The 23,537-nt window shown below is 46.1% G+C and overlaps 1 protein-coding gene and 1 long non-coding RNA gene across 2 annotated transcripts in view; one reads left to right on the forward strand and one right to left on the reverse strand.

Annotated features, from left to right (window-relative positions):
- LOC129059283 (uncharacterized) overlaps window positions 1-23,537 on the forward strand; it is a 93,613-nt gene that overhangs the window by 36,646 nt on the left and 33,430 nt on the right. The window contains exon 3 of the long non-coding RNA XR_010140160.1: window positions 9,052-9,126. This is a non-coding gene — a long non-coding RNA (uncharacterized LOC129059283). The remainder of the gene's footprint in view (window positions 1-9,051; window positions 9,127-23,537) is intronic.
- The window catches only part of ZNF366 (zinc finger protein 366), a 67,266-nt gene continuing 44,422 nt past the window's right edge, over window positions 694-23,537 (reverse strand). The window contains exons 2-5 of the mRNA XM_002815636.5: window positions 20,972-22,317; window positions 17,217-17,408; window positions 8,005-8,179; window positions 694-5,047 (exon numbers count right to left, since the gene is read on the reverse strand). Of these exons, the coding sequence (XP_002815682.4) occupies window positions 4,512-5,047; window positions 8,005-8,179; window positions 17,217-17,408; window positions 20,972-22,303 (2,235 nt within the window). The 5' untranslated portion in view covers window positions 22,304-22,317 and the 3' untranslated portion in view covers window positions 694-4,511. The remainder of the gene's footprint in view (window positions 5,048-8,004; window positions 8,180-17,216; window positions 17,409-20,971; window positions 22,318-23,537) is intronic.

Raw genomic sequence — 23,537 nt, forward strand, 5'->3', positions numbered from 1 at the left:
TTTCACCATGTTGGCCAGGATGGTCTCGATCTCTCGACCTTGTGATCCACCTACATAGGCCTCCCAGAGTGCTGGGATTACAGGCGTGAGCCACTGTGCCTGGCCTTGCAGTGCCTAATTCTTAACACAGCATCACTGTGAGCCCAGCACATTCCAAGTGTCTTGCATGTTTTAAGTCATTTCAACAACCCAGTAAAAAAGGTAGAGTTCCTAGTTCCATCTCACAGATAAGGAAATGAGGCGCAAAGTGGTTCATGAACTGGTCTCAGGTCCCAAAGATTGAAGTGGGAGAGCTGGGCTTTGAACACAGGCCACCTAGCAGCAGAATTTGAGCCTTTGCTTATAGCGTCTACTGCCTGTTTGTTGAACTTTATTTTACAAAGAATGTGAGGCAGAATGAGACAATCCTGCCTTCACCTCCCACTTGCCTGTGACATCCTTCCAGAATAATTTTTTTCTGAATAGGAAAGGGCAACAGGATGAGGAAGATGTCACCTTCCTGCAGATGGATTGGAATTCATTCTTCTCTTTCTGAAGCCCTGAGGGAGGGAGAATCCAACACACTTGTATCCCTGGGGCTGAGGAGCCAAGCACTGGGAACCACCCTGGCTGAGGGTATAATGGCAGGAGTGAGATGTTGACAATGGCAGCTTCCTTGCAAAATTTCAGGTATCTGCAAATAATTAACTCAGCTTTTTCAACATGTCTTTATTTGCTTAAATTAACAAAATATAGGTTACATGCTCTTTTCAGGTAAACTGCTTTTTCAGTGAAGCAGAAAGCAATATTCACAACTCGGGCTGCTATATACTTAGAGTTTTAGTTTTTAAATAGCAAGCCAGAGTTCTGTACAAAATCAACATTTGGTGTAATGTTGTCCAAATATGCGAAGGATTTCAAATGTTAGCTCTGTTATATTTTGTTCCAGCAAAGCAGACAAAGATCATAATTCAAAACGCCATGTTAATATTTTATTAAATGCCTTCAGGGCTTAATAAATACAGTATGCACATTGAGCTTTCTCATGCAACTACTCATATACAAATATACCAGTTACTCTTGTGGGTTTATGAAAGGTCAGCCTTAGTCTCATGGCCAGTGGGGAGTCAAATTTTTAAAAAGAGAGACAGAAAGAGGAATTGAAAGGTAACATGAGGAGTAATCATAGGAAAGAATAAAAGAAAAATATGCCACTTGGCTGGTCCATTGATTGGTTCAAAGTGACAGTGGTCAAAAGGCTGGAAAGCATTTGGTAGTGACCTATTTTCAGAGTCTCAAAATATGATATTCTGGTTTCGGAATGTTGGTAATCTTGGAAGGCTTCATCCCTTAGTTCTCTGAGATGGCCCACATGGACTCTTCTACAAGGCTTGCCTTCTGGTTCATCAGCTCATCAGGCAAGGTTGGCCAACCCTTCCCTTAACTCTGTGCTCATGCATAAAGTGTCCATGTAATTTCTCACCCAAACTGGAATACTTTTGAGAATTAAGGTGACACTTGAATAATTATCCTGGGACAACAGGTCTAAACCAGGATCATCCCAGGCAAACCAGGATGCTGGTCACTCAACAGCATACAAAACCAATGCTTTAGCCTTGGTGCTCAGGTTAATGCTGTATTAACCATCAGGTTAGATCTAATTAAGTGTCTTATGCCCAGAGTCAACAACTAAAAACAGGCCCTGGAATACACTCCATAACAAATTGTTTTTATTTCTCCTAGACCTTTTTACTGCCTCCAAATAAAATTTTACTTAGAATGCTAACGTATAAATCAGATGGAACTTGAGCTGCTTGGAGTGAGGTGGGTGTGGGAGTTGAGAGGTTCTCCTCCCCTTACCACTCATCAGAGGCCTAAAGATGGCCTCTGGCTTCTCAAAACACAATCTGAAAACCACCATTCTAGACCATACTCTCTCTGTCTCAACATTAACTGGTCCCTCAAACATTCCCATGAGGTTTGTTTTGGTTGGATAGGACTAGAGCCTGTTACTCTAGAATTTCCTGGTTTCCATTCCAGCCAGGCATACTCAGAACCAAACAGCATTCTACAGGACGTGTGGTCAAACACAGCACATAGTAGGTCCTCAACACATGGCTGCAGTGTGAATAAATGTGTAACCAGACCCTAAGAGCTGGAAGTCTCCCAGGCCACTCTGCCAGCCTCCTGGGCAATTTCATCAGAGGCACTGATGAGCTATATTAATAGTGGATGGAAGGGACTTGCCCCTCTGAGGACTTGGAATGGGTTTTTGACCCAGAGTTGTGCTTGTAACCACAGAAACCCACAGTCTTCTCTTCACCATCTCCATTGCAGGTGCCCTTACCTCAGGACATAGTACTCTTAGCACTTCATGGTGGTGGGGAGGCTGACAGGAGAAGCTTTAGGCAAGGTGGCAGGGGAAATGGGTCAGAGATGGACACAACACATGGGTGAGTGATGACAACCAGGTGGGGCTAATGGGGCAGCACCTTGGCCTACAGAAAAGGCCAGCCCCCAGCAGTTGGAGATGGACATGTCTTCTAAAGGAATGTACTGGGAAATCTGGGATAGGATGAAGCACAATAATAACAAGTACCTAGCTCTACAAATAAGAGTCAAAACTACCAAACAAGAAGTTTTTACATAAACAGACACAGTACCAGAGGGTTATTGCTTTGGGCCGTCACATGTACATGACACCCGATCAGTATTGCTTTTCTCAGTGCCAGCGCCTAAGTAAGTCCGACCTGCTGGGCCCATCCCACCCAATAGAGTCATTTCCACTCACTGCATCATGGTTCAAGCATCTGGGAAGGAATAATGAGTCACCATAGGCCAGCCACGCATTTTTCAACATAGTAAGTGACCATAAACATCACAGGCATCATCTTCTAGTATAATGTAAAAAGTGTGTATCTATATATAGAGTGTGTGTGTCCACTCATAAGGCTCTTACAGACAGGTAAGAAGGCCTAAGTCAGCAGTATGATTGTGAGGTCTCCTATTCTCAACCTTAAAGAGTCTGAGGCTAGGAACAGAAATACTTATGAAGTCTCTGGGAAGTGTTCTGGAACCACAGAAATGGTGAGTTCTATTTTAGTCCCTCAATCTTCTCAATCTTGGCTGCACATAAGAATCGCCTGGAGCAATTTGGAAAATTCCAGTCCTGGGGCTCCACTCCAGATCAATTAAATCAGAATCTTAATGGGTGAGGCCTTGGTTTGGTGGTTTTTTTTAAAGATCACCCCAGATGCTTCCAATGTACAGTCAGCACTGAGAACACAGTCCAGAGTCTTCTTTACTAATGATTAGCTGTCAACTATTCTAGTACCCCAAATAAGTCAGAGCTTAGATTTCTGGGAGAATTCTCTGAGGTCACCCCCCAAGCTCTAGCTCTGAGGAGAAAGCCCCCTGGTGACAACTCTTCCTGCATCTGTCCTTTTTTTTTTTTTTGAGGCAGAGTCTCACTCTGTCACCCAGGCTGTAGTGCGGTGGCGTGATCTCAGTTCACTGCAACCTCCACCTCCTGGGTTCAACGATTCTCCTGCCTTAGCCTCCCAGGTAGCTGGAACTACAGGCTCCCGCTATCATGCCTGGCTAATTTTTGTATTTTTAGTAGAGAAGGGGTTTCGCCACGTTGGCCAGGTTGGTCTCAAACTCCTGACCTCAAGTGATCTGCCTGCCTCGGCCTCCCAAAGTGCTGGGATTACAGGCGTGAGCCTCTATGCCCGGCCCCTGCATCTGTCTTATGGGGCATGAGGCCTCAGAGCAAGACAGCAATGGTCTCCAGGAGGGAGCTGTGCTCGAGAAGTGAGGGTTTGTCTGAGGAGCCAGGGCCCCGAACATCATCATGTCATCTGAAAAATAATGCTCCAAATGCTCAACCTGAAGAAGACAGCTGACACAGAATGAGAGAATCTAAGTATTCTAGGTCACCAATTTCCCTTAGTCAAAATTATTCTTCTCCTGAAATTTTACCTTATATCTGCAGCAACTACTCGAGAGCATTCTCTTCAATAGCTCATCCTCCTGTGCCATTTCTGACATTTTTGGTTATAGAATAAAGGCTATTTTTATATATATGACAACTAATATTTTCATCTATCTGGAAAATATTATAACCTTCACAAATTCACCTAAATAGTTATTAAGAAAGTGACACCTCAAGCACCATATTTTTGCAATTAGAAATTTACCATGTATTGCATATGAATCAAAGGAAAGTAGAATTTCTAAAAGCACCTCAGTATCAGCTTACAATTAGATATCTGGAAGAATACTCACAGTTTATTATACTGGCAATGCATAAAACGCCACTGACGAAGACCCTGCACATGTGTGAAGGGTATCAAGGGCCCCGTGAATGACCTGAGAAGGCTTTCCATTACCTACATCCCTGCTCATTTAGTCTAAGCCATTTGTAGAGATTGGTACTATTTGCCAGTCTCCAGAAAATGACAGTTCATGCAGAAAGCTATATTTGAACTGCCTTGTTCTCATTTTCCAAATGCAATTTTAAAACTGTCCACTTAGATACCTAAAAGCACTGCCTGTTTTTCCATTTTCCTCTCCAGTAATTCTTTCAAACTCTCATCTCTGTGCTTGAAGTATAAGTAATCAGAAAAAGAGGGGCCCCGCCGGGTACTCTGAAAAGCCCTGAGACTGAGACACTCATCTCTGCCGGCACAGTCTCTCTCCTGGCCACCCTCTGCCCCAAGGTCGCCCCTGCTCCTCTTCTCCCATTCTCCCTTGGATGCATCCTCCTTCTCCTCCTTACAGGCTTCCTCCAGCACCTTGGGGGCATGCTCCGGCTTGGTGGACAGATCTTCGGGTGTGCAGAGCTGCTGGCTCTGGGGGGCCAGGCCAGGGCTGTAGGGCTCCACCTCGTAGCAGTTATCCTCCTCTTCCTCCTCGTGGCAGTGGCTGCCCTGGGCACTCTCCCCGTCTGAGTGGAACACGGGCACCTTGGCCCGGCGCTTCTGAGAGAGGTCAAAGGGCTCCTCCTGCTCCAGACTCCTCAGGACACCGGCTGTCTGTGCCAGGGTGATTCTCCCCCTTCCCAGACCTAGGAGAGCAGAGTAAGAATTCATGCACCTGAGGAAATGCTGTGGAAATGGGACCTTGAGGAAGGGGAGCAGCCCGGGGCCGTTTAATGTATTCTGATGCGTATTTTAAAAATAGATCATTCCCAGTAAGGATGTGGTCATGGGAGGCTTGTCACAGACAGCGTCCGAATTGGTTTAATCCCTTTAAGGTGAATTTGGCAACATGCACCAAAAGCTTTAAAAATAAGCTTTGACTTAGCAATTATGCTACTGAGAATTTAAACTGAAAAAATAGGCAGGCAGGTGCACGAAACACTGTGTGGATGCATATCACCTTTTTTTTTTATTACAGTATAACAGTGAAAAAATTTTGCATTTAATAATAGGGGTTTTGTTAAATAAATAATGATATATCCATATAGCGAATTATGCATAGGGGATGTAGAGACCTACTAACGAGCACATAAAGATATTTGCAATGTATTTTAAGTAAAAGCAAACTATATATGTAAGTATGTGTGTGTGTATTTATTTATAGTGCAGACCTGATTTTATCTAGCTAGCCATCTCTATTAAAAAATGTCTGGAAGGAGGGATGTCAAAATCTTAAAATTAACTAACATTCTCTTTTCACTTGTAATGTATTGTTGTTTTATTTTTTACCATGAGCATACGTTTTATCGTTAAAAAAAGTAAATCAATAATAAAGCCATTTTCATCTTGAACAAAACAAAGAGATCCTATTTGGGGCAGCAGACACCACCCCACGACTGTGGCCCCTTTGCCAACAGCCTACTCATAGACAGGGTAGAGATGGCATGAAGAGGTCCTCTGAGGAGCTCACACAGCCCCTGTGTCTGACCTCCAGTGTCCCTGCTGTTGGGCACAGTGATTCAAGGAGTCCTCACTTTTGGCTTCAGTTTGCAGGGCTGTAGGGATGGGCTTTTCAGCATGGCAATTTCATTTGATCCTATCTTTAAGGCTTTGACCTTTGATGATCCAATAGTCAGGCCTCCAGGGACGGGCTGGACACTGAGGAGGAGCAACAGGAAGGGAGGGGTCCCGGGGTGCAGCCAGACCAGGCTTCTGGGAAGGGGGGTGCAAAAAAGAAGGGTAGGGGCGATGATGTCCAATTTTGTTCACTTTTTTGATGCTGTCAGGCAATGAGGCTGTCTGTATCTTTAATCTTGTCAGGGGACAGGAAAGATCTTTTTAATGATTTTTGAGCCATTTCAAAAGCTAGAGTGAAAAATAAAAGCTAATACCCTTTGTAGATGAAAACACTAAGATTGTTGAAAGTCTCTTAAAATTTTTCAAAGCAACCCTCTGATAGTTATTTTTCCAGAACAACAGAGCTGTTAGGTGTCTTTTAGGATTTGAGCGGCAGTGTGGGGTAAATCATGGTGACCAGGTCATGCTTTCAGTTGGAGTGTGGTCTCCCCACTGACTTGTATGTCTCCTGTCCTGATGACAGAGCAAACCTCACCGCTTCTGGAAAAATCCAGGTCTAGCTTGGGGAAGTGGCTTAGGCAACTAGAGATTCAGTGAATAATTCAGGGGAAAAACGTTTGCAGGAAACATAAAATTGTTTTTGTTTTAACTACAATTTTTTTCAGGGCTTTTGCACAAACTCCAGCCCTTTTTTTTGTGACCACAGCTCCCTGTTATCCAGGAGTCACTAGAAACTCAGTGGGTACTGTGAAAAACCTGAAAGCTACCATCATTTTGTTTCACACTGTGTGTGCATATGTCTATCTATTTATGAATATGCTCGCCCACTCGACCATCTCTTTTGTAAGGAGGTGAGTGAAACAGCACACAAACAAATCACCCCATGTTTCTGCCTAGGGTAGTGAGCACTGGCTTGATTCAGAAATTGAGTTGGAATCCCAGTTCTGTCTTCAGACTTGCTGTTTGACCTTGAGCAGTTTATCTAACACCTCTAGCCCTTGGCCTCCTCTTATATAAAATGAGAATAACACAGTCTCTTTCACAGCATTGTAGGGCCAAGCAATGATGTCCGTAAGGTGTCTCACCCTGTGCTTTGATCATACTAGTGACCGAAAAGCTGTTAATATGATTTTGTAAACACAGGCATCCTAGAGGGCAGATGGTCTGCTTCCCCTAGTATCTGCCGCTGCGTGTAGTTCACTGCTTTGGACACAAGTGCATTTATTGCCTGTTTATTGAAGGACTGGTTGATTAGACGATTAAGGAGCAACCCTGCTAAATTGAGTAGATCTGGAACATAAACTCTTCACCGCCTAGGGCTCTGAGACTGAGAAGGTAAAGGCAGTGAGAACTTTTCATTAGTTCAGTGAGGACTCAGTGGAGGAGGTATAAACCCCTGCTCTGCATATGGGCCAATCATCCCTACCTACCAAGCAGGAAAATTGTCCTTGGGTGTGTCTGGTCGTGAACAAGTAGGAAAGACCTAGCCTGCTACCAACATACTTCTGCTAACAGTAAGGCTTACACATCTGTTTTCTAAAAAGGAAAGAAAAATTTAGTGCCCATTCACAGCAAAGCCATGAAGAGGATACAATAAAGGCTGCACAGTCAGAAAGGTCTAGGTTCAAATCTTGACTCTGCCAGTTTTCAGCAGAGCAACTTTGGGCAAACTGATCTCTTGAAGCCTTCATTCCCCCCGCTGTAAAATAGAAATAATAGAAGTTCTTCCAGCCTGGAGTTGCCATGAATATTAGCGACAAGGCACCTGATGTAGTGTCTGGAACAAAGGAACAAATAATGGTACCAACTGGCATCATGATGATAGTCCAATTTACTCTAATTCACTTGTACTTACTATTTCAGAAATTAGCATCAGATTTTTTCTAGTAACATCATAAGGCTACTCCTGCTACTCTGCTGTGGTCTTGACAAGAATAACCCTCAAGGTAATGCCCAATAAAACGAATTCAGCTCCCATTTGTTGTCCACTAGACTGACTTGTAGGGCTTCCCAGAAGAGTGATTACCTTGGGAATGAAGGCCCCGCTCCATGACTCCATGCTTGACTTTCATGTGGCGTGTCAGGTTCCCCTTCAGGGTGAATTTGCTTGGGCAATAGAGGCACTTGAAGGGTTTGCTGTCTGAGTGCAGGTGCATGTGGCCCATCAGGTTGTGCATCCGGTTGAATTCCTTCCCACAAAGCTGTTGAAGATGGGGATGAGAGTACAGGTTACTCTGCCCGAGTGAAGCCCCATCCAGGCCCCTGGAGCACAGATACCACTTCTACTTTGTTTGGACATTGACATTTTAATCTGCTTGCAAGGAAAAATGTCCATAAGGAAATCAGGAAGGAGCCTCAGAGGTGGAGCAAGTAGGGGTAGATTCATGAGATTTGTTCCTGGAGTTCAGAGATCTTTAAATTCAAAGTAAAAATATCTAAGCTTGTAAAGCTTCTTTTGAATAAAAGCTTTGGAAAAGGAGAAGAGCTGATCTAAAAAGCAGTGGCTACAAGTGTTCCTCCTTTAATAATAAGAATGTGATTATGTGTTTAATATTTATGCAGCATTTGCAATATGGAAGGCATTGTTCTAAGTCTACCATGGAATATCTTATTTAATTCTCACACCAATCATATGAGATGGTTGCTATTACCACCCCCATTTTACAGATGCACAATCTGAGGACTTATGTCACTTGGTCAAGGCATACAAGTAGTGGGTGCTGAAGCTGGGTTAATGAACTCAGGCCATCAGATGCCAGAGAACACATGGTCAACCACCAGACCATACTGTGTGTCTCCCAACACAACTCTTCTGTATCAGGCAGAAGAGAATAAAATAATACACTGTATTATTATATACAATGTATCAGACAATGCTTTTTAAATTGCTTTATTTTCTAATTACTGGCATGGATTTCAAAGTTAAAAAAAAGAAAAATCATCTAAGGAAGGAGTGTGTCTTTTCTCTGGGTAGAAATTTGAAGTAGTGAGAGTAGTATCTCAGGTGTACAAGAAGTAAACATGTTTTACTCTTTCTTTCTTTCTTTCTTTCTCATCATTCTCTCTATTTCAGTCGAAGTGCAAATACATGAAGGACAACTGGTTCTCCAACTGCTTTTGGAAGAAGAGCAGAACTTTCTTCTCACAGGTGATTTTGTATACGCAGAAAGTGTAACCCAGAAACAGACTGCTTTGGGGGTGCTTTTGTTGTCCCCAAGCCTTACTGGAACAGGAAAATTTCAGCCCTTCCTTGGCTGTGGTAGGAGGAATGCAAACAGTGATTTTGTGTCTGTGACTGGACAAGAATGTTAAGGGAGGAGAATTCTCCTTACCTCCCCAACCTCAGAGGCCAGTGGAGCTGAGGCTGCACCATGTAGTGAGACAGGCCACAGAGACACTCAGGGTGAGGCATCCTCTGAGGCTTACACCAGTTTTCCTTTCTCCCATCCAAGTACTAACCAGGCCCGACCCTGCTTAGCTTCCGAGATCAGACGAGATTGGGCGCGTTCAGGGTGGTATGGCCGTAGACCAGTTTTCCTTTCTCACTGAGATATGTTTTTAGGGCCAATGTTGGGGATTCTGGATTAAATTTTTATTAATGAAGGCAATAATTTCATTAGTTGGCTATGGGAGATGAGTGTTGAGCTCATCTTGAAAGAGTAGATAGACTGCTCAAATGATGATTTGGGGAGTTTAGCCTAGAAGAATGCTGGGTCCATGTATGGATAATGAATGGCTGGTTCTGTATTCTTGAATGATTCATGTTTGAGAATTGTAAGTACTTTCCCCACTTTTGCTCTCTCTTACTAGCATGAATGAATTTGGCCTAGTTGATGGGGTTCCAAGCTCAGCATCCAGACAGAGCACCTGCACACCACATTCATTTGAAAATGGTGACTTAAGAGGGGAAAAGGATGACAGAATTGGTCTAATTCCAACTTTCTCAAGAGAAGCAATATGTAAGATAGATGACTCTTTTATTCTCAATTGAGATAATTTATTAAGATGTATCAATCTGTGGCTCAGCATGCACATGTATAAAAGTTCTATTAGAGTTATATTTATTAGCTTAATTTGCCCACTTCTCCACCATCATGGCTAAAAGCTTTTTTTTTTTTGAGACGGAGTCTCGCTTTGTTGCAGGCTGGAGTGCAGTGGTGCCGTCTTGGCTCACTGCAGCCTCCACCTCCCAGGTTCAAGTGATTCTCATGCCTCAGCCTGCCAAGTAGCTGGGACTACAGGTGCCTGGCTAATTTTTGTGTTTTTAGTAGAGATGGGGATCTCTGGCCATGTTGGCCAGGCCGGTCCCAAACTCCTGACCTCAAGTGATCCATCTGCCTCAGCCTCCCAAAGTGCTGGGATTACAGGGGTAAGCCACCATGCCAGGCCAAAAAGAAGCTTTGAACCTAGATATTCTACATTAGGGATTTCCAGTCATGGGTCATTTTTAGAAAAAGCTTTCCTTATTTGGATTGTGGGATGGTTCCTGGTTATTTGGAGTGAAGCTGCTGTTACAATTGCTGAGTATAACCAGTATTTGGTTCAGATATGTTCTCACTCAGGAGACTGCAACATGCATTAAAGCTTTGCCTGCTTTTTTATTTATTATCTGCCTAGTATTGGCATGACACATCATAGTTCCTCAGTAAGCATCTGCTGAGTGAGGAAAGGGGTGGGAAACATAGCCACGGAAGAATTGATCAAAGGAAAAGCCATGAGTGGTTAAGGACAAGGCATGTAGGGGGAGAGAAGCTGAAGGCCAGAAGATCAATTAGGCTACTGCACTAGTCCAGGCATGAACGGGGTCTCGTGGTCTTATAGGCCAGAAAGAGGTCATTGAAAAGAAGTGACAAGCACCTTCTGCACTTGGCTCGCATGATGAGAGAACTTCTTTCATTTATTATCTGTGGTTGCTGAAGCCTTAGAAACTGAACTGGTCTGAGAAGGTTTTGTAAAGGGGATGGAATTTTAGCCTAACTGTGAAAAATGTGTAGAGTGCACTTTGTTGTACACAAAGATAAAGACTCTTCATAAGATATTTTCAGACACTTTAGTCAACCTTACACCACAAGTAAGGTAACTACTATTGTGACAATGATCAAATTCTTGTTGCTGCCACACCTTCTGGGACATTGGGGTACTGTAGACCTTGCAATTCACCTGCCCCAAGGTCCCATCTATCTCCCTTCCCCAACTCCATGCACAGAGGTGTGCGCCTAGTAAAATGGTGTCTGGGCTGTAAACAGCATCCCAGGTAGTCTCCAATGAGCTGACTTCCTTTTTTTTGTAGCCAACTCAGTATCAAGCACAAGACTACACATATAGTACACTTCTGAATGCCTAAGTCCTTGGTTGGGGAAATAAACAAGTCAGGGAAATATCATTACTTCATGCAAAATTCTAAAAAGCAGCCATCACCAGCTCTCATCCTTTTCCCACAAAACCTATTAGTTTTCAAACTAAACTCCTCAGTGGCAGAAGGGTAGAGCCAATTAACGCAGGACCTGAGATACTAGGGCTCCATTCACACCTGGGTGGTAGGTACTTAGCTTCTTCCTCTCAGCCCCTGACTTTCCACCAAGGCTTTAGGCTCTTATCCAGAACTTGGACTTCTCATCTTTCTCAGAAGATTGTCCTCATCTGAAAACACCCAAGTGTATGGAGATATTTTATGTCTGTGAAACTCAAGAGAGAAACCTCTCAGACACTGTTAGTAAAGACAGGCCAGAGAAAGAGGATGGGGCCAGTAAATCACGGTGCTTTTGGCTGGAGCTTGAGATGTGAGCCCCAAGCAGAATTGTCACAGTAGGGGAGGGGAGTTAGACGAGAGGGAGGAGGAATGGATGGGAGGGATCACCAAATCTCTAGGTTCTTCTCCAGAGAAAAGCAGCCATTGAAGTCAAGGCCTCCTTAAATCATGTGATGTGAAGCTAAGAGTGTGCCCAAGCAGGACCTGCTGAATCATCTCTGCCAAGGTCTGTGGAGATGAAAATAGGAGTGGATGTTTGTTCAGGAAGCCGCTGGAGTGGTGAGGACTCTGATCTCATTGCAAAGGTGCGCATCTCCACCAGCGTGCCCCCGCTTGACCCCTCAGTCACTCCAAGGAGCTCCGTCAGTGTGTCTCGACATGAAATCTGAGCTTCTCCATCCACCTGCTTTTTAAGATGGAGGTGGACTTCAAAATTTAATAAAAAATGGAAACAAATATTTTAAAGTGCCCTTTAAACATGAGTTGCATGGGTTACTAGGCTTTGAGATGTCAGAGTAGAGAGAGGAGGTGCAGACACAGAAGGACAGAGAACTTGCTCCATTTTCTCTTCTGTATAATGTTGATAATAATCATTGTTTCCTATGAAGGTTGTTATGAGGATCAAGTGACATAATTCACAAGAAGGACTTGGCAAATAGTAAGAGCTCAATAAATATTAGCTCTTTTTACTGTTATTATTGTGTATATAGTAGATTCTTTTACATTCCAGAAATGGAAAGCTCTTTGAAGATGAGGGGAATATTAAAGGAAGAACCAAATGAGGAATCTACTGAGTAAATACCCACCAGGGTACTTGAAGTGTAGTAGAAATGCAAGCGGTTGTGCCTGCCCCAGGTCTAGGAAATGAGGATGGAAAAAGAGGCTTCATCCAAGGTTCAGGGCTGGGAGAGGGCCGAGTTATTTGGCTCCCCCATCCTTAGTCTGCCCTTTGAACAGCTGACGGATGCCTGTGTGCTCCGGGCCTCCTCATCGCGGCCTCCTGGCACCCTTCTCCTCCCTGGTCCAGGGCCTGGAGGCACCTCGGGCACTTGCCATGAACCCCAGTGGCCATGCTGACAGCCATGGAGAAGTCGGCTGTGGCCAGAGACAGGGTGATAGCAGTGGGCAGCCACTGGGCTGGGGCCAGAAGCAGCACACCACCTCACCCCAGCCAGCCTGGTGTGAGCTTTAGAAATGAGATGCACCAGGAAGCCTGTGTTTTCCTATTCAGAGAGAAGAGGTCAGAGAGCTGCGGCCTGCAGCTGAGGAGAATGGCCTCCGTGAAACTGCCCTTCCCGCACATTCTTCTCCCTCTCTCTCTTTTAATAAGAAGGGTGTTCCTTTCCTCAAAGGGAGAGAGAGGGAGGGAGGGAGAGAGAGACTGTAAACTGTCCAAAAGGACCGTGAGAAAACAGGAAGCTTTGAAAAGTACAAGAGAAAGCAAGATGAAATCTATTTGCAGGCAGGCCCCTGGGGACATGTGAGGCATTGTTAAGCAGGCAGTTCATAGGGCTATATCCTTCCTTCTGCTGAGGAGGGCTTTGCTGCCAAAAGGCTGCTATCTGGTCACTGCCTTAACCCCCTCCACGCCAGCCTGAAAACTCTGACCCCAAGCACTGGGCCCCTCAAAGCCCCCCATCTGGTTTCTTCCTTCTTGGAGCATCAAAGAAAGTGAGGGGAAAATGAAGCCAGTTTGACAACAGTGGTGGAACCCCTCTGCAGGGAGACCTCATCCCTATTCTGACAGCTCTGCCCTCTGGCCTTCAGCCTTCTGCTACAGACAAGGTTTCAGATGACCTGGTGATTCATAACTTAGGCAGCTCCCGGCTTCACCCATCTCAAAAGAGAATTTGTCCCGGAAATTCTGGATGGCTGCTTTTCCTGGACAGGTTTCCCGAAGACGGCAGCTGGTTCTTTGCTGTTATGGAGTTTGGCCACTACAAGGATAGGCTCCAAATCAACCCCTGTGTGCTTACCCAGAATCTGGGAAGCATATTTCTGAAAAGTGGCTTAAGTCTACAGGCACAGGTCTCTGGAAAAACTCCAGCTGGCTCCAAGAAGCACGAGTCCAGAAGTCCATCCAATAGCAAAAGAGCCCAGAAGGGCAGTAACTTTTTTATAAGGAAAAAAAGAAAAGAAACATGGAATGGAAACCTTTCCTCTCCTCTAATTTTCCATCCTATTGTTAATGCCTAATCCCACAGTGAGTGAACATTTCTGCTTGCTAGGGACAGCTGTTTCCACTGAGCACAGGGCTGGAGAAGATCAGTTCATATTGAGACAGGAGGAAGGATGTATTTTAAGAAGGAATTTTAATGGTGAGAATCCCCAAAAATTAGAATCTGTTACTAAAAGCCTCTTCCTTGCTGTGAGTTTTTGGGTAAGGGAGAGACAGCAAAGACTGCCTCTTCTGCCCAGCCATGTCAATCACAAGACATGAAGTGGATGGCTCTTCCCTGTTACGGCAACAAAACACAAGTTCAGTTGCTTGGGCTTGTACTCCAACACCACGGAGCAGCGAGCCAGCCATGTCTCTCAGATGGCTGTGAATTGCACTGCAATGGGCAAATGGCCCTCCATCCCTCTCTCAACTCCCAAATCCCCAACAACCTTCACCCAAGGCCGAATTTCCAAGAATCTAGCACAGCATCGTTGGGAAGCAAGAACCACAGGACAGCATCTTGAGATGGCTCACCCCACAGTGTGACCTGGAGCTAGTTTACAAATGCAAAGAGCCTTGTGACATAATCTGTAAACCCAGACACGCTCTGCAAATCTGTTGAAATGAAGAAGGGCAATGGTACACACCCAGCAGGGTGACACTGATGGGAGATGGGGACAGGGAGAGGAAGACCCTAACTGTATGCTTTGAGTACTGTCTCAGAGACAGAGGGCTATGAGTCAGGGTGGCTGACACTCATTCTTGTTTCACAAATGGCTAAGAATGGAGAAGGCCCACCTTCTCCATTGTTTGACAAGAACACCCTTTCACATCCAATTCTTTTTGTCTGATGATAGATGACACTCTCTAGGGAGCCTCCTGACCTCTAGTGAGGTCTCCTGAGAGGACTTACCACCAGGAAGAAGCAACCTTTGCAAATGACCGTCCAATTCCTGTGCCAGGCCCATCTCTCCCATTGTAAAATATGAGCTGTGCATTGTTTCAAAGCTGGCATTCTACTTTATAAACCACTCTCTTATGGGTTGTGATGGTGTGGACCAGACATAGAGCCTAATCTAACCTCAAGAAATGGGTAAAACAGTTTCTGAACTGTAAAGCTGAGCGTCCGACACCTTTTGGACCATGTACATGCACCATCATTGGAGTGGAGCAGGAAGGAGCCATCGTTCGTGAAGGGAGGCACTGAACATCAAGCTGGGATTGCTCATTGCATCAAGGGCCCAGGTTACATAGCACCTTGCAGTCTCTTGTGCACTAATACTAGAGAGAACCCTCTAGATCCTCGGATACTACCCGGTCCAAGAAGTCCTCCAAGCCCCTGAGGGTAGAGAAGCAGAAATGCCTTTGCACCCTCAAACCACACACAGCCTACACTGGCTTTGCCCCCTGACCTAACCCTATATTTCAGGAACATTTTCTGCCTGGTTTTACCACTGCTACTGGACCAGAATTGATGAGGTGGAGGTAGGAGATGGCTGAACTCGACAGATGTGAATTTTCAGGGGATTATAAACTATGTTAATGCCTCCCTTCATACTTTAGCAACTTGACTCCACCACTATTAGTTGATAAGATTAAAAATTCAGTTAATGCTTGAAGCCCAAGAGTAAACTCAACACAAGGAATGAAGAATGGCAAAGAGATCTGCTTGTATCTCCATTGTAGGAGACAGTAAACCCTTTGCAAGAAGAAACAGCTCTGTGAAATGTGAAGTGCTCTGGGGGCTCAGTGAAGTGGGAAGGAAATGAAAGTCCCTAAAGAGAGAGAGAAGAGGAGGCCGTGGAGTCCATCGCCACATGCAGCCAAGGCCTCACTTCATGGCATACGACACAGGGTCCCATAGTCAGAAAGCTCCTGAGTTTGGCTTACTGCTCTGCTTCCATCATCTTGAACTCCTGGTAATGTTTGAACAAGGAGCCTTACATTTCCATTTTGCATTGAGTCCTGAAAAATATGTGGCCTGTGCTGCATGAAGCTGACTCTCACTTTAGACGGATGTAAATTGACTTTCAAACCACTGGGAATATGAAGAAAAGGAGGGGAAACAGAAGTGGGTGGCAGGAAAAGGGCTGGAGGGAGAAGCCTCCCTCTCCCACCTCTGGACAATGCCCACACAGGTCTAGGGAAGCTCTGGTGTCTGACCCCTCACCCCTTCCAAGAGTTGCCAACACAGGAAAGAAGTCAGCTTCACAGGGGATTCCTTCAAGTGGGGCCACACTGCAGAGGTATTAAAGCAGAAACAGCCCCTGGAAGCAGGGAACCCCACTTCAGGAATATAGATCAGCAGAGTATCATTTGAACCCTATTAGGCACCCAGTAGCAGAGAGAGAAAACCTCCATTTCAAACAGAAGGGCTGTAACGATATCTGAATGTGGTAATTTCCCTCTTCTTCCCCCTCAGCCTTCTTCATGACCGGATGACATTTGGCCAGTACATCACTCGGATTAAACCCAGTCATGGCCAATGCTCTCTCCTCATTTTAGAAGTAGAGAGAGGAAACACTCTTGTGGGGTGGGGACAGCCTCGGGGAGCTGGAGCATTTCTGAGTAATGCCCGTCAGCGCCTTGGGCTTTACAAATCTCCAGCTCACACATTTTCTCGGCTGATGAAATACAAACCCAACCAAATTAGTCCAACAGATATTTTAACAAAGATGCTCCATCCCTGTGCTACATGGCACTTAGCAATAGGTGAAAGGCACTTGAAGTGACTGTGCTCACAGTTATTCCACAGCCCCAGCAAGCATTTCTGAGGGCCTCTGAGGGGCTAGCTTTGGAATCCCTCTCATTGTCTCTGGGAGGCCTGCCCTCAAACTATACATATGGCTCAGCCCAAGTGTCAAGAGGCAAGGAGAGGTGAGGAGGTGGCGGTGGGTTGGGGGGAAGCTGTGCTAGAAGCTTCTCTGACTCTTTTCTATGTCTTGCTTATTTCCTTGTAAGGAGAAGAAGGCTAAACTTGCTTTCTCCTCTGTAGAACAAAGGCTCTCCACATTACATGCATCCTTCAACAGCCTCCCTCTCCAAAAGGGCCTTCCACCCTCAGACCTTTCCCTAGTGCCTGGCTCTCCCCCGGGCATGGATGCCACAGTGAGACAAACAGGGCAGGCTCCTTAGGGACCTCTAGCCTGGCATGATGTAAGTGGGGTGTGCATAGGGATAGAGTGGCAGATGGGACCTGGGGTTGGCCATGGACCTACTCTGAGCCCCAAGAGCCCCGCTGATGAAACAGAGTAGAAGGCTCCCTGGGGACCCTTTCCCATCAGGCATTTGCACAACCCTCTGGTTCCTCTGTAGTCCCACTGCCCACCTTGCATTTGAAAGGCTTCACGTCAGAGTGGACGATCATATGTGCCTTGAGGGTCTGCTTCTGCACAAAGCTCTTGTAGCAGAGGTGACACTGGTAGGCGCGGATGTTGGTGTGGATCAGCACGTGTCGCTTCATGTTGGCCAGCAGGGTGAACTCCCGCCCACAAATCCCACACTTGTGCTCTTTCACACCCTGCAGGGAGGCAAGATTCAGAAAAGTGGTGATTGACAGGTAACATGCTTTCATCAGGATCATAGGCCTCATTTTCCTCTCTGCCACATAAATCCACAAAGAGCTTGGTGATAGATGTTGAGTTTCAAATGGTGTAACTTCAGCCTTGTTAAATTACTATTTTCCTGAAAAGTGTTGATTATATAATCTTTTTTTTCCTTCTGAAAACCATAAACTAGCCAGACTATTAGAGGAAAAGAAAGCTCTTGCTTTTGTTGTTCCAGCTGCTGCTGGGGTTAAGTCTCCAGTGATAGTTCTTGAGGATTAACACGCTTTTAGTAAGAGCACTATGGGCTGATATGCAATACGATTCCATAATCCAGCTTTCATGATAATGAAAAAAAAATCTTCCAAAATGATATTATCATTTCCCTTATGGAAACCAATGTTCTCTTGGGTTCTCATTAATGGACTTGAAAATCCCAGAACAACTTATATCCACACTGCAGTAAATTACAACTTAAATTATAACTTGATAATCACCCTCTCAAGTTGGTCCCCTGGGTTCCCACAGGCCACACCGACCTCCACAATGACATGGTTATGGAGCCTCCCCTAAGCCAGCTCCTTCTTATAAAGAAATTTGGCAAGAGATAGCTTTCTGAATTAAGGAACAGGACAGGAGGCTTTCTTGTTTCCTTGCTGGGCATGAAGGTGTGTTTGAACCAAGGCCCTTAATTGAGAGCATTTCCAGGGACTCACAGCTTGAGCTGGGCATTCACTAATCCTGACTATCCGTTGCTTCCCCATAAAGGCCTTTGCAAGAGGTCTTGACCCTGAATGACTTTTGGGAACAAAAATTTAGAGAACCAGGGCACTAAACTGAAGGTTATCATAGGATTAGAACAAGTTACTTAGTTAACAACTGTACCTGATGAAATCCATATTGCTTGGTATTCGTAGTGGCTGAAGGAGGGAAGGAGGGATTCCAAGCTCATCCCTGACTCTCTCTGTCTCTGTTTCCATTTCTTTACTTTGAGGCATGGTAAGAAAGAACCACTCTGCAGTTCTGGTGGGCCCATGGTACTAAATGGTGGATTCAGGTCTCTGCCCAGCTGTTTACTGGCTATAAAACCTTAGATGAGTCGTGTGGCCTTTTTTAGTGAAGGCTTCTCATCACAAGATGAAGCGGTGGGTCATGAGAACCCTGGGGTTCTTTCTAACTCAAGCACTGTCTAGTCCAGATGATGGTACATGAGTATGCATTTATACTAATAAGGAGACCTAGAAATCAACCTCCTTTAGAAATTAAATTTTGATTCTGCCTATGGAGATGAATCTTTAAAATGTAGTGCATATTCAAACACTGAGTTTAAGATTATAAAATTAATGAAAAACATTTTCTTAATGGATTTTAAATTTTATTTTAGCATCTTTCTTTTTTTTTTTTTTTTTTCGAGACGGAGTCTCACTCTGTTGTCCAGGCTGGAGTGCAGTGGCGTGGTCTCGGCTCACTCCAAGCTCCGCCTCCTGGGATCATGCCATTCTCCAGCCTCAGCCTTCAGAGTAGCTGGAACTACAGGTGCCCGCCACCACGCCCGGCTAATTTTTTGTATTTTTAGTAGAGACAGGGTTTCACCGTGTTAGCCAGGATGGTCTCGATCTCCTGACCTCGTGATCCGCCCATCTCGGCCTCCCAAAGTGCTGGGATTACAGGAGTGAGCCACCGCGCCCAGCCAGCATCTTTCTTCTCTCAAGATTTTCTCTGGGCTTGGCTGTGATCCATTTGTCCCAAAACCAAGGAGATGTTTCTGCTTATCACTGTTTTCAGAATTCTTTAAAGAGAATTCTGTGTCCAAAGTAAGATTCACCTGTCGGCTGGCCTAGAATGCAAATGAGCAGGAGCCTGGACACAACTTTAAGGCAACAAAGGAAGCTGTTGTCTCTCTGACAGGATCAGTGGAATCACAGAGTCAGAGCCTGTCAGGTGGTCAGGGGTGCAAACAGGGAAGCAGGTGGAAAAGAGGAAGTGTTCACTGTAGATTGGCCAAGGCACAGGTGCCTGTGTCAGAGATTCCTGAGTGACCTCCCATGCCTCAGCGTCTTCAACTGCAGATCGGAAGTAGCTCTTAGAGTTGTTGAGAAGTATATGAGGATTAAATGAAGAGTGAAACACCTGTCATATAGCAAGTGTTCAACAAATACTACCTCTCACTGTTTGCTGACACCTCTCATTAAAATGTATTTTGTTTTCTAATTCAAATGAAACTTATTTCAGACACCAGGCTGTTTGTCCCATTTTGACTTCATTTTCTACCATCTTACAGGATCTTCATATGCTCTAAAATGCACTTTTGATTCCTTTCCCACATATAAAGGAGCCCCTGAAGTTAGCGAATGGTCCCCTTTATGGCTGAATCCCAGTATGGGTCCTTTGTTGATGGTTCCTGCACTTGGCAGGTGACTCCCCTCTGGATCGTATCTACAGATGCCTTTTGTAGGGCAGGAGCTGTTTTGTGCAGAGCCCACAAGGCAGACACACATTTTATCTCTGCTGCAGAGGCAGAAAATACCCTGTGCTTTGTCCTAACCTAAGAAGTGAAATGTATCATAGCACAGCAGAAACATTATCTTGGCTGGGCAAAGTCCTCTCCTGACCTTTCAGAATTAAAGAATGCTTTAGAAACTCTGGCTTGTTAGAAGTCTTTCCTGCCAAGAAAACCACTTGAGGTTAAGGGTGTGAGAGTAGGAGTCAGTGGGGGCAAAACTCCCTCTCGGAGGCTCAAAGCAGGTTCCATAGTTTAGCTGGGGTAAGATTTCAGGGACACCACTAGGGCCTTGTTTTAGTTCAGCCTGAATGACTCCAGGGCTATGGTTGCAAACTGGGCTGAACTTAGACTCTTGGGCCTGTATTTCTCCTTGAAGACCTGAGCGCAGAGAAGATCAAACAAAACCAAACAGAGAAGGATGCTTTCTCATGCCTCCTACAATATAAACCACAGGGCACTTCACCCAGCTAGGCACGGGTCCAACGCAGGGAGGCATATGCCCTGCCGGCCTCAGCCAAGCTCTGCTTCCCTTGGAGAGCTTGCATATGAAGCAGGTCTCACAGTTGAGGGAGAAAACAATCCAAAAAGTTTTCCACTGCTTCAACAGTACAAGACCAAGAGAATTATCCAGAAGGTGCTCCCTGGCACATCCCAGGCACAGAGCGGATCTAGGGTCTGATGACACACTCATGCTAGTGCCTTGGATGAAGTTTCTAGAAACTGAATCTGCAAGATTCTTGGAGGCTAGGGAGCATCCTTCCTCATCTCCTCTGCAAATGTCTACATTATTTATTTCTAGGCCTACCTCAGAATCTAGAAGGCTGCTGGGGCAAAGGGCTTGGTCGAGAATCGTTCTCTCTTATTTAAACGTGAGGAAGGACCTCAGGGCTCGGCCAAGGGACCGCTTGTCCGGGGTTGCCCAGCTCCTCGGGGTAAGGTGCAGAGCGGCACAGGCGTCCTGCTGCCCAGTGCTCTGCTCAGGGTCCCGCTCCTCTTCCCAAGGCCCCGCCCGCCCCACCAGGGGTCCCGCAGTACCTTGTGGGTGAGGGAGTGCTGCTTGAGGTGGTGCGGCTGCACAAACTCCATGCCGCACTCTGAGCAGATGTAGGGCCGGATGTCCTTGTGCTTCATCATGTGGTTCTGCAGCTGGCTCGGGTACTGGAAGGTCTTGTCGCACTCGGAGCAGTTGTACTGGATGGGGCCCCGGTGCGTGGTGAGGTGTCTCTTTAGCTGGGCCAAGGTGGGGAAGTCGAGGCCGCACTCCACACAGATGTTCTCGCGCCCACTGGCGTGCTTGGCTTCGTGGGCCTTGAGCTCGCTGGGGTAGGCAAAGCCGCGGCTGCACACGCGGCAGTTGTGCGGCTTCACCTCGCTGTGCTGCATCATGTGGCGCTTCAGGTGGCTGGTCTGGGTGAAGGCCTTGTGGCACACCTGGCACTTGTGGGGCCGCGTGCCCTGGTGGGTCAGCATGTGGGTATGCAGGTGGCTGAGCTGCTTGAAGAGCTTCCCACAGTGCGTGCACGCGTGCGGCTTGATCCCACTGTGGCCCAGGATGTGGGTGACCAGGTTGTACTTGGAGGTGTAGGACTTCTCGCAGGTGGGGCACTGCCAGCGCTTCTGCGCACCGCCCACGTCCACGTAGTAGCTGTCATCGATCTGCACGTTCACGTCCACCCTCTCCACCTTCTGCTTGGTCTCCTCACTCTCCTGGGGCTCGGCTTTCCGGGGCAGCAGAGGTTCCGGGGGCTGCTTGGGCAGGAAGGTGTGCCGGCTGAAGGGGAAGGGCGAGGACGAGGGCACGAAGAAGGGGAACATGAGGCCCGGGTGGACTTTGGGGTAGTAGGGGTAGGGCGTGGGCAGGAATGGAGTGGGCGTTGGCTGGGGCCACACGGCGCTGGGCTTAATGGGTTCCTGCTTGACGGGCTTGCCCCCAAAGTGTTCCAGGCTGCGGTAGAATTGGAAGCCCACGTTGCACAGGTCGATCATCTGAGAGTCATACTTGGGGCGCGGGGGCTGCGGGAACAGCAAAGGGAGGTTGGGAAGGCCGTGGTTTTTGTTCTCCTCTGAGTGGAGGGCGAGGGTGGCTTCTTCTGCAGGGTGGTTATAGGGCATCTTTGTGGGCATGCTCTTCCGTTTCCTAGATCCCGCTCCTTCGAAGACCCCGGGGAACCCATCTAGGTCTCCTGGAGGAGGTTCATACCGAAACTGGGAAAATGGCCCTCGGAGAGCTTCTGGGAAGGGGTGTCTTTGGGGCGCCTTTCCCCGAGAAGCCACTGGCTGCAGGCAGTGGGGAAAGGAGGGGGTCTTCTTCACAGCCAAGTTGAAATGCACATCCTCATCTTTGATCATCTTCATTTCCTTCTGCATCCTTGGCAATTTTCCTTTAAAGAGAAAGAAACTTGTGTTTTGGTTTGGTTTTGTTTTAAATCCTCTTTTTCCTTAAGGATTCTGGCTATTTATCAGTACTAATTTATGAAGAGTAATACTTGCTTAATATGGACCCTCATTTATCCTAGGGCTGTTCAAAATATCACTTTTCTTTCTCCTTGCAAAGCCAGTTATCAATATGGATAACACTGGCCTCTTGGGGTGACCCTAGGGCTGAATCAAATTGGGCTCCAGTGTAAATCCAGCCACAAAACCACAAGGGGTGATGGTAGGAAGGGAAGTGGACTGGTTTGGGAAGAAACCTGAGAACTCATCTGGCCATTGTCCCCATTTAAGATCAGGGTACCAAAGTCCAGATAAATGAAATGACATTCTCAAGTTACACAGGTACTCACTGAAGGAGTGAGCACTAGACCCATTCTGCTGCAGCTTTTCAATCTGAGTTGTAATTACATCTACTAATGGTGATTGGAAAGTGACTTTTAGGGTCTTTTTTTGTGTGTAAGGAAACCAATTTTCAGGGCTACTCCCTTGCTTGGGCCTTTGCTGCTGGAAAATGAGGGTATTCAAAGCCTCAAAGGAGAAGGGATGTTAATGCTTAACTGAGATCTAATCGTTTCTGAGTATCCACTCTGAGTAAGGTGTGCTACTAAGGCATAGGGAGTGAATGACATAAACATGATTTTAAAAAGCATATTGAGTAGCTTAATGTTATAAAGTCATCCTGGCAATGTACACATTCCAGTCTTAAACCTGAAGCAAGCTGGAATGAAATATTCCTTTATTATGTGAAATAAAGCCGCACATGGGTCTCTCCTCTCAGACAGGTGTCAAAGTAAAGGGCAGGCTTGGTGACTCCTGTGGTGCCTGACATGTCCCCTGCTGACACAGCCAGTTACTATGTCCTGAGACATAGGCATGTCTGAAAGAGCTGGTGGTGGGACTAGAGTCTGAACCAGGGGCAGTGTTATTCACATATCTCCTTGCCAGTTTTTTCTCTTTCTTTCTTTCTTTTTTTGGAGATGGAGTCTGGCTCTGTTGCCCAGGCTGAAGTGCAGTGCAGTGGCACAATCTCAGCTTACTGCAACCTCTGCCTCCTGGGTTCAAGTGACCCTTGTGCCTCAGCCTCCCGAGTAGCTGAGATTACAGGTGTGTGCCACCACGCCCTGTTAATTTTTGTATTTTTATTACAGATGGGGTTTCACCATGTTGG

The sequence above is a fragment of the Pongo abelii genome, chromosome 4 (assembly GCF_028885655.2).
Source record: "Pongo abelii isolate AG06213 chromosome 4, NHGRI_mPonAbe1-v2.0_pri, whole genome shotgun sequence".
NCBI lineage: Eukaryota > Metazoa > Chordata > Mammalia > Primates > Hominidae > Pongo > Pongo abelii.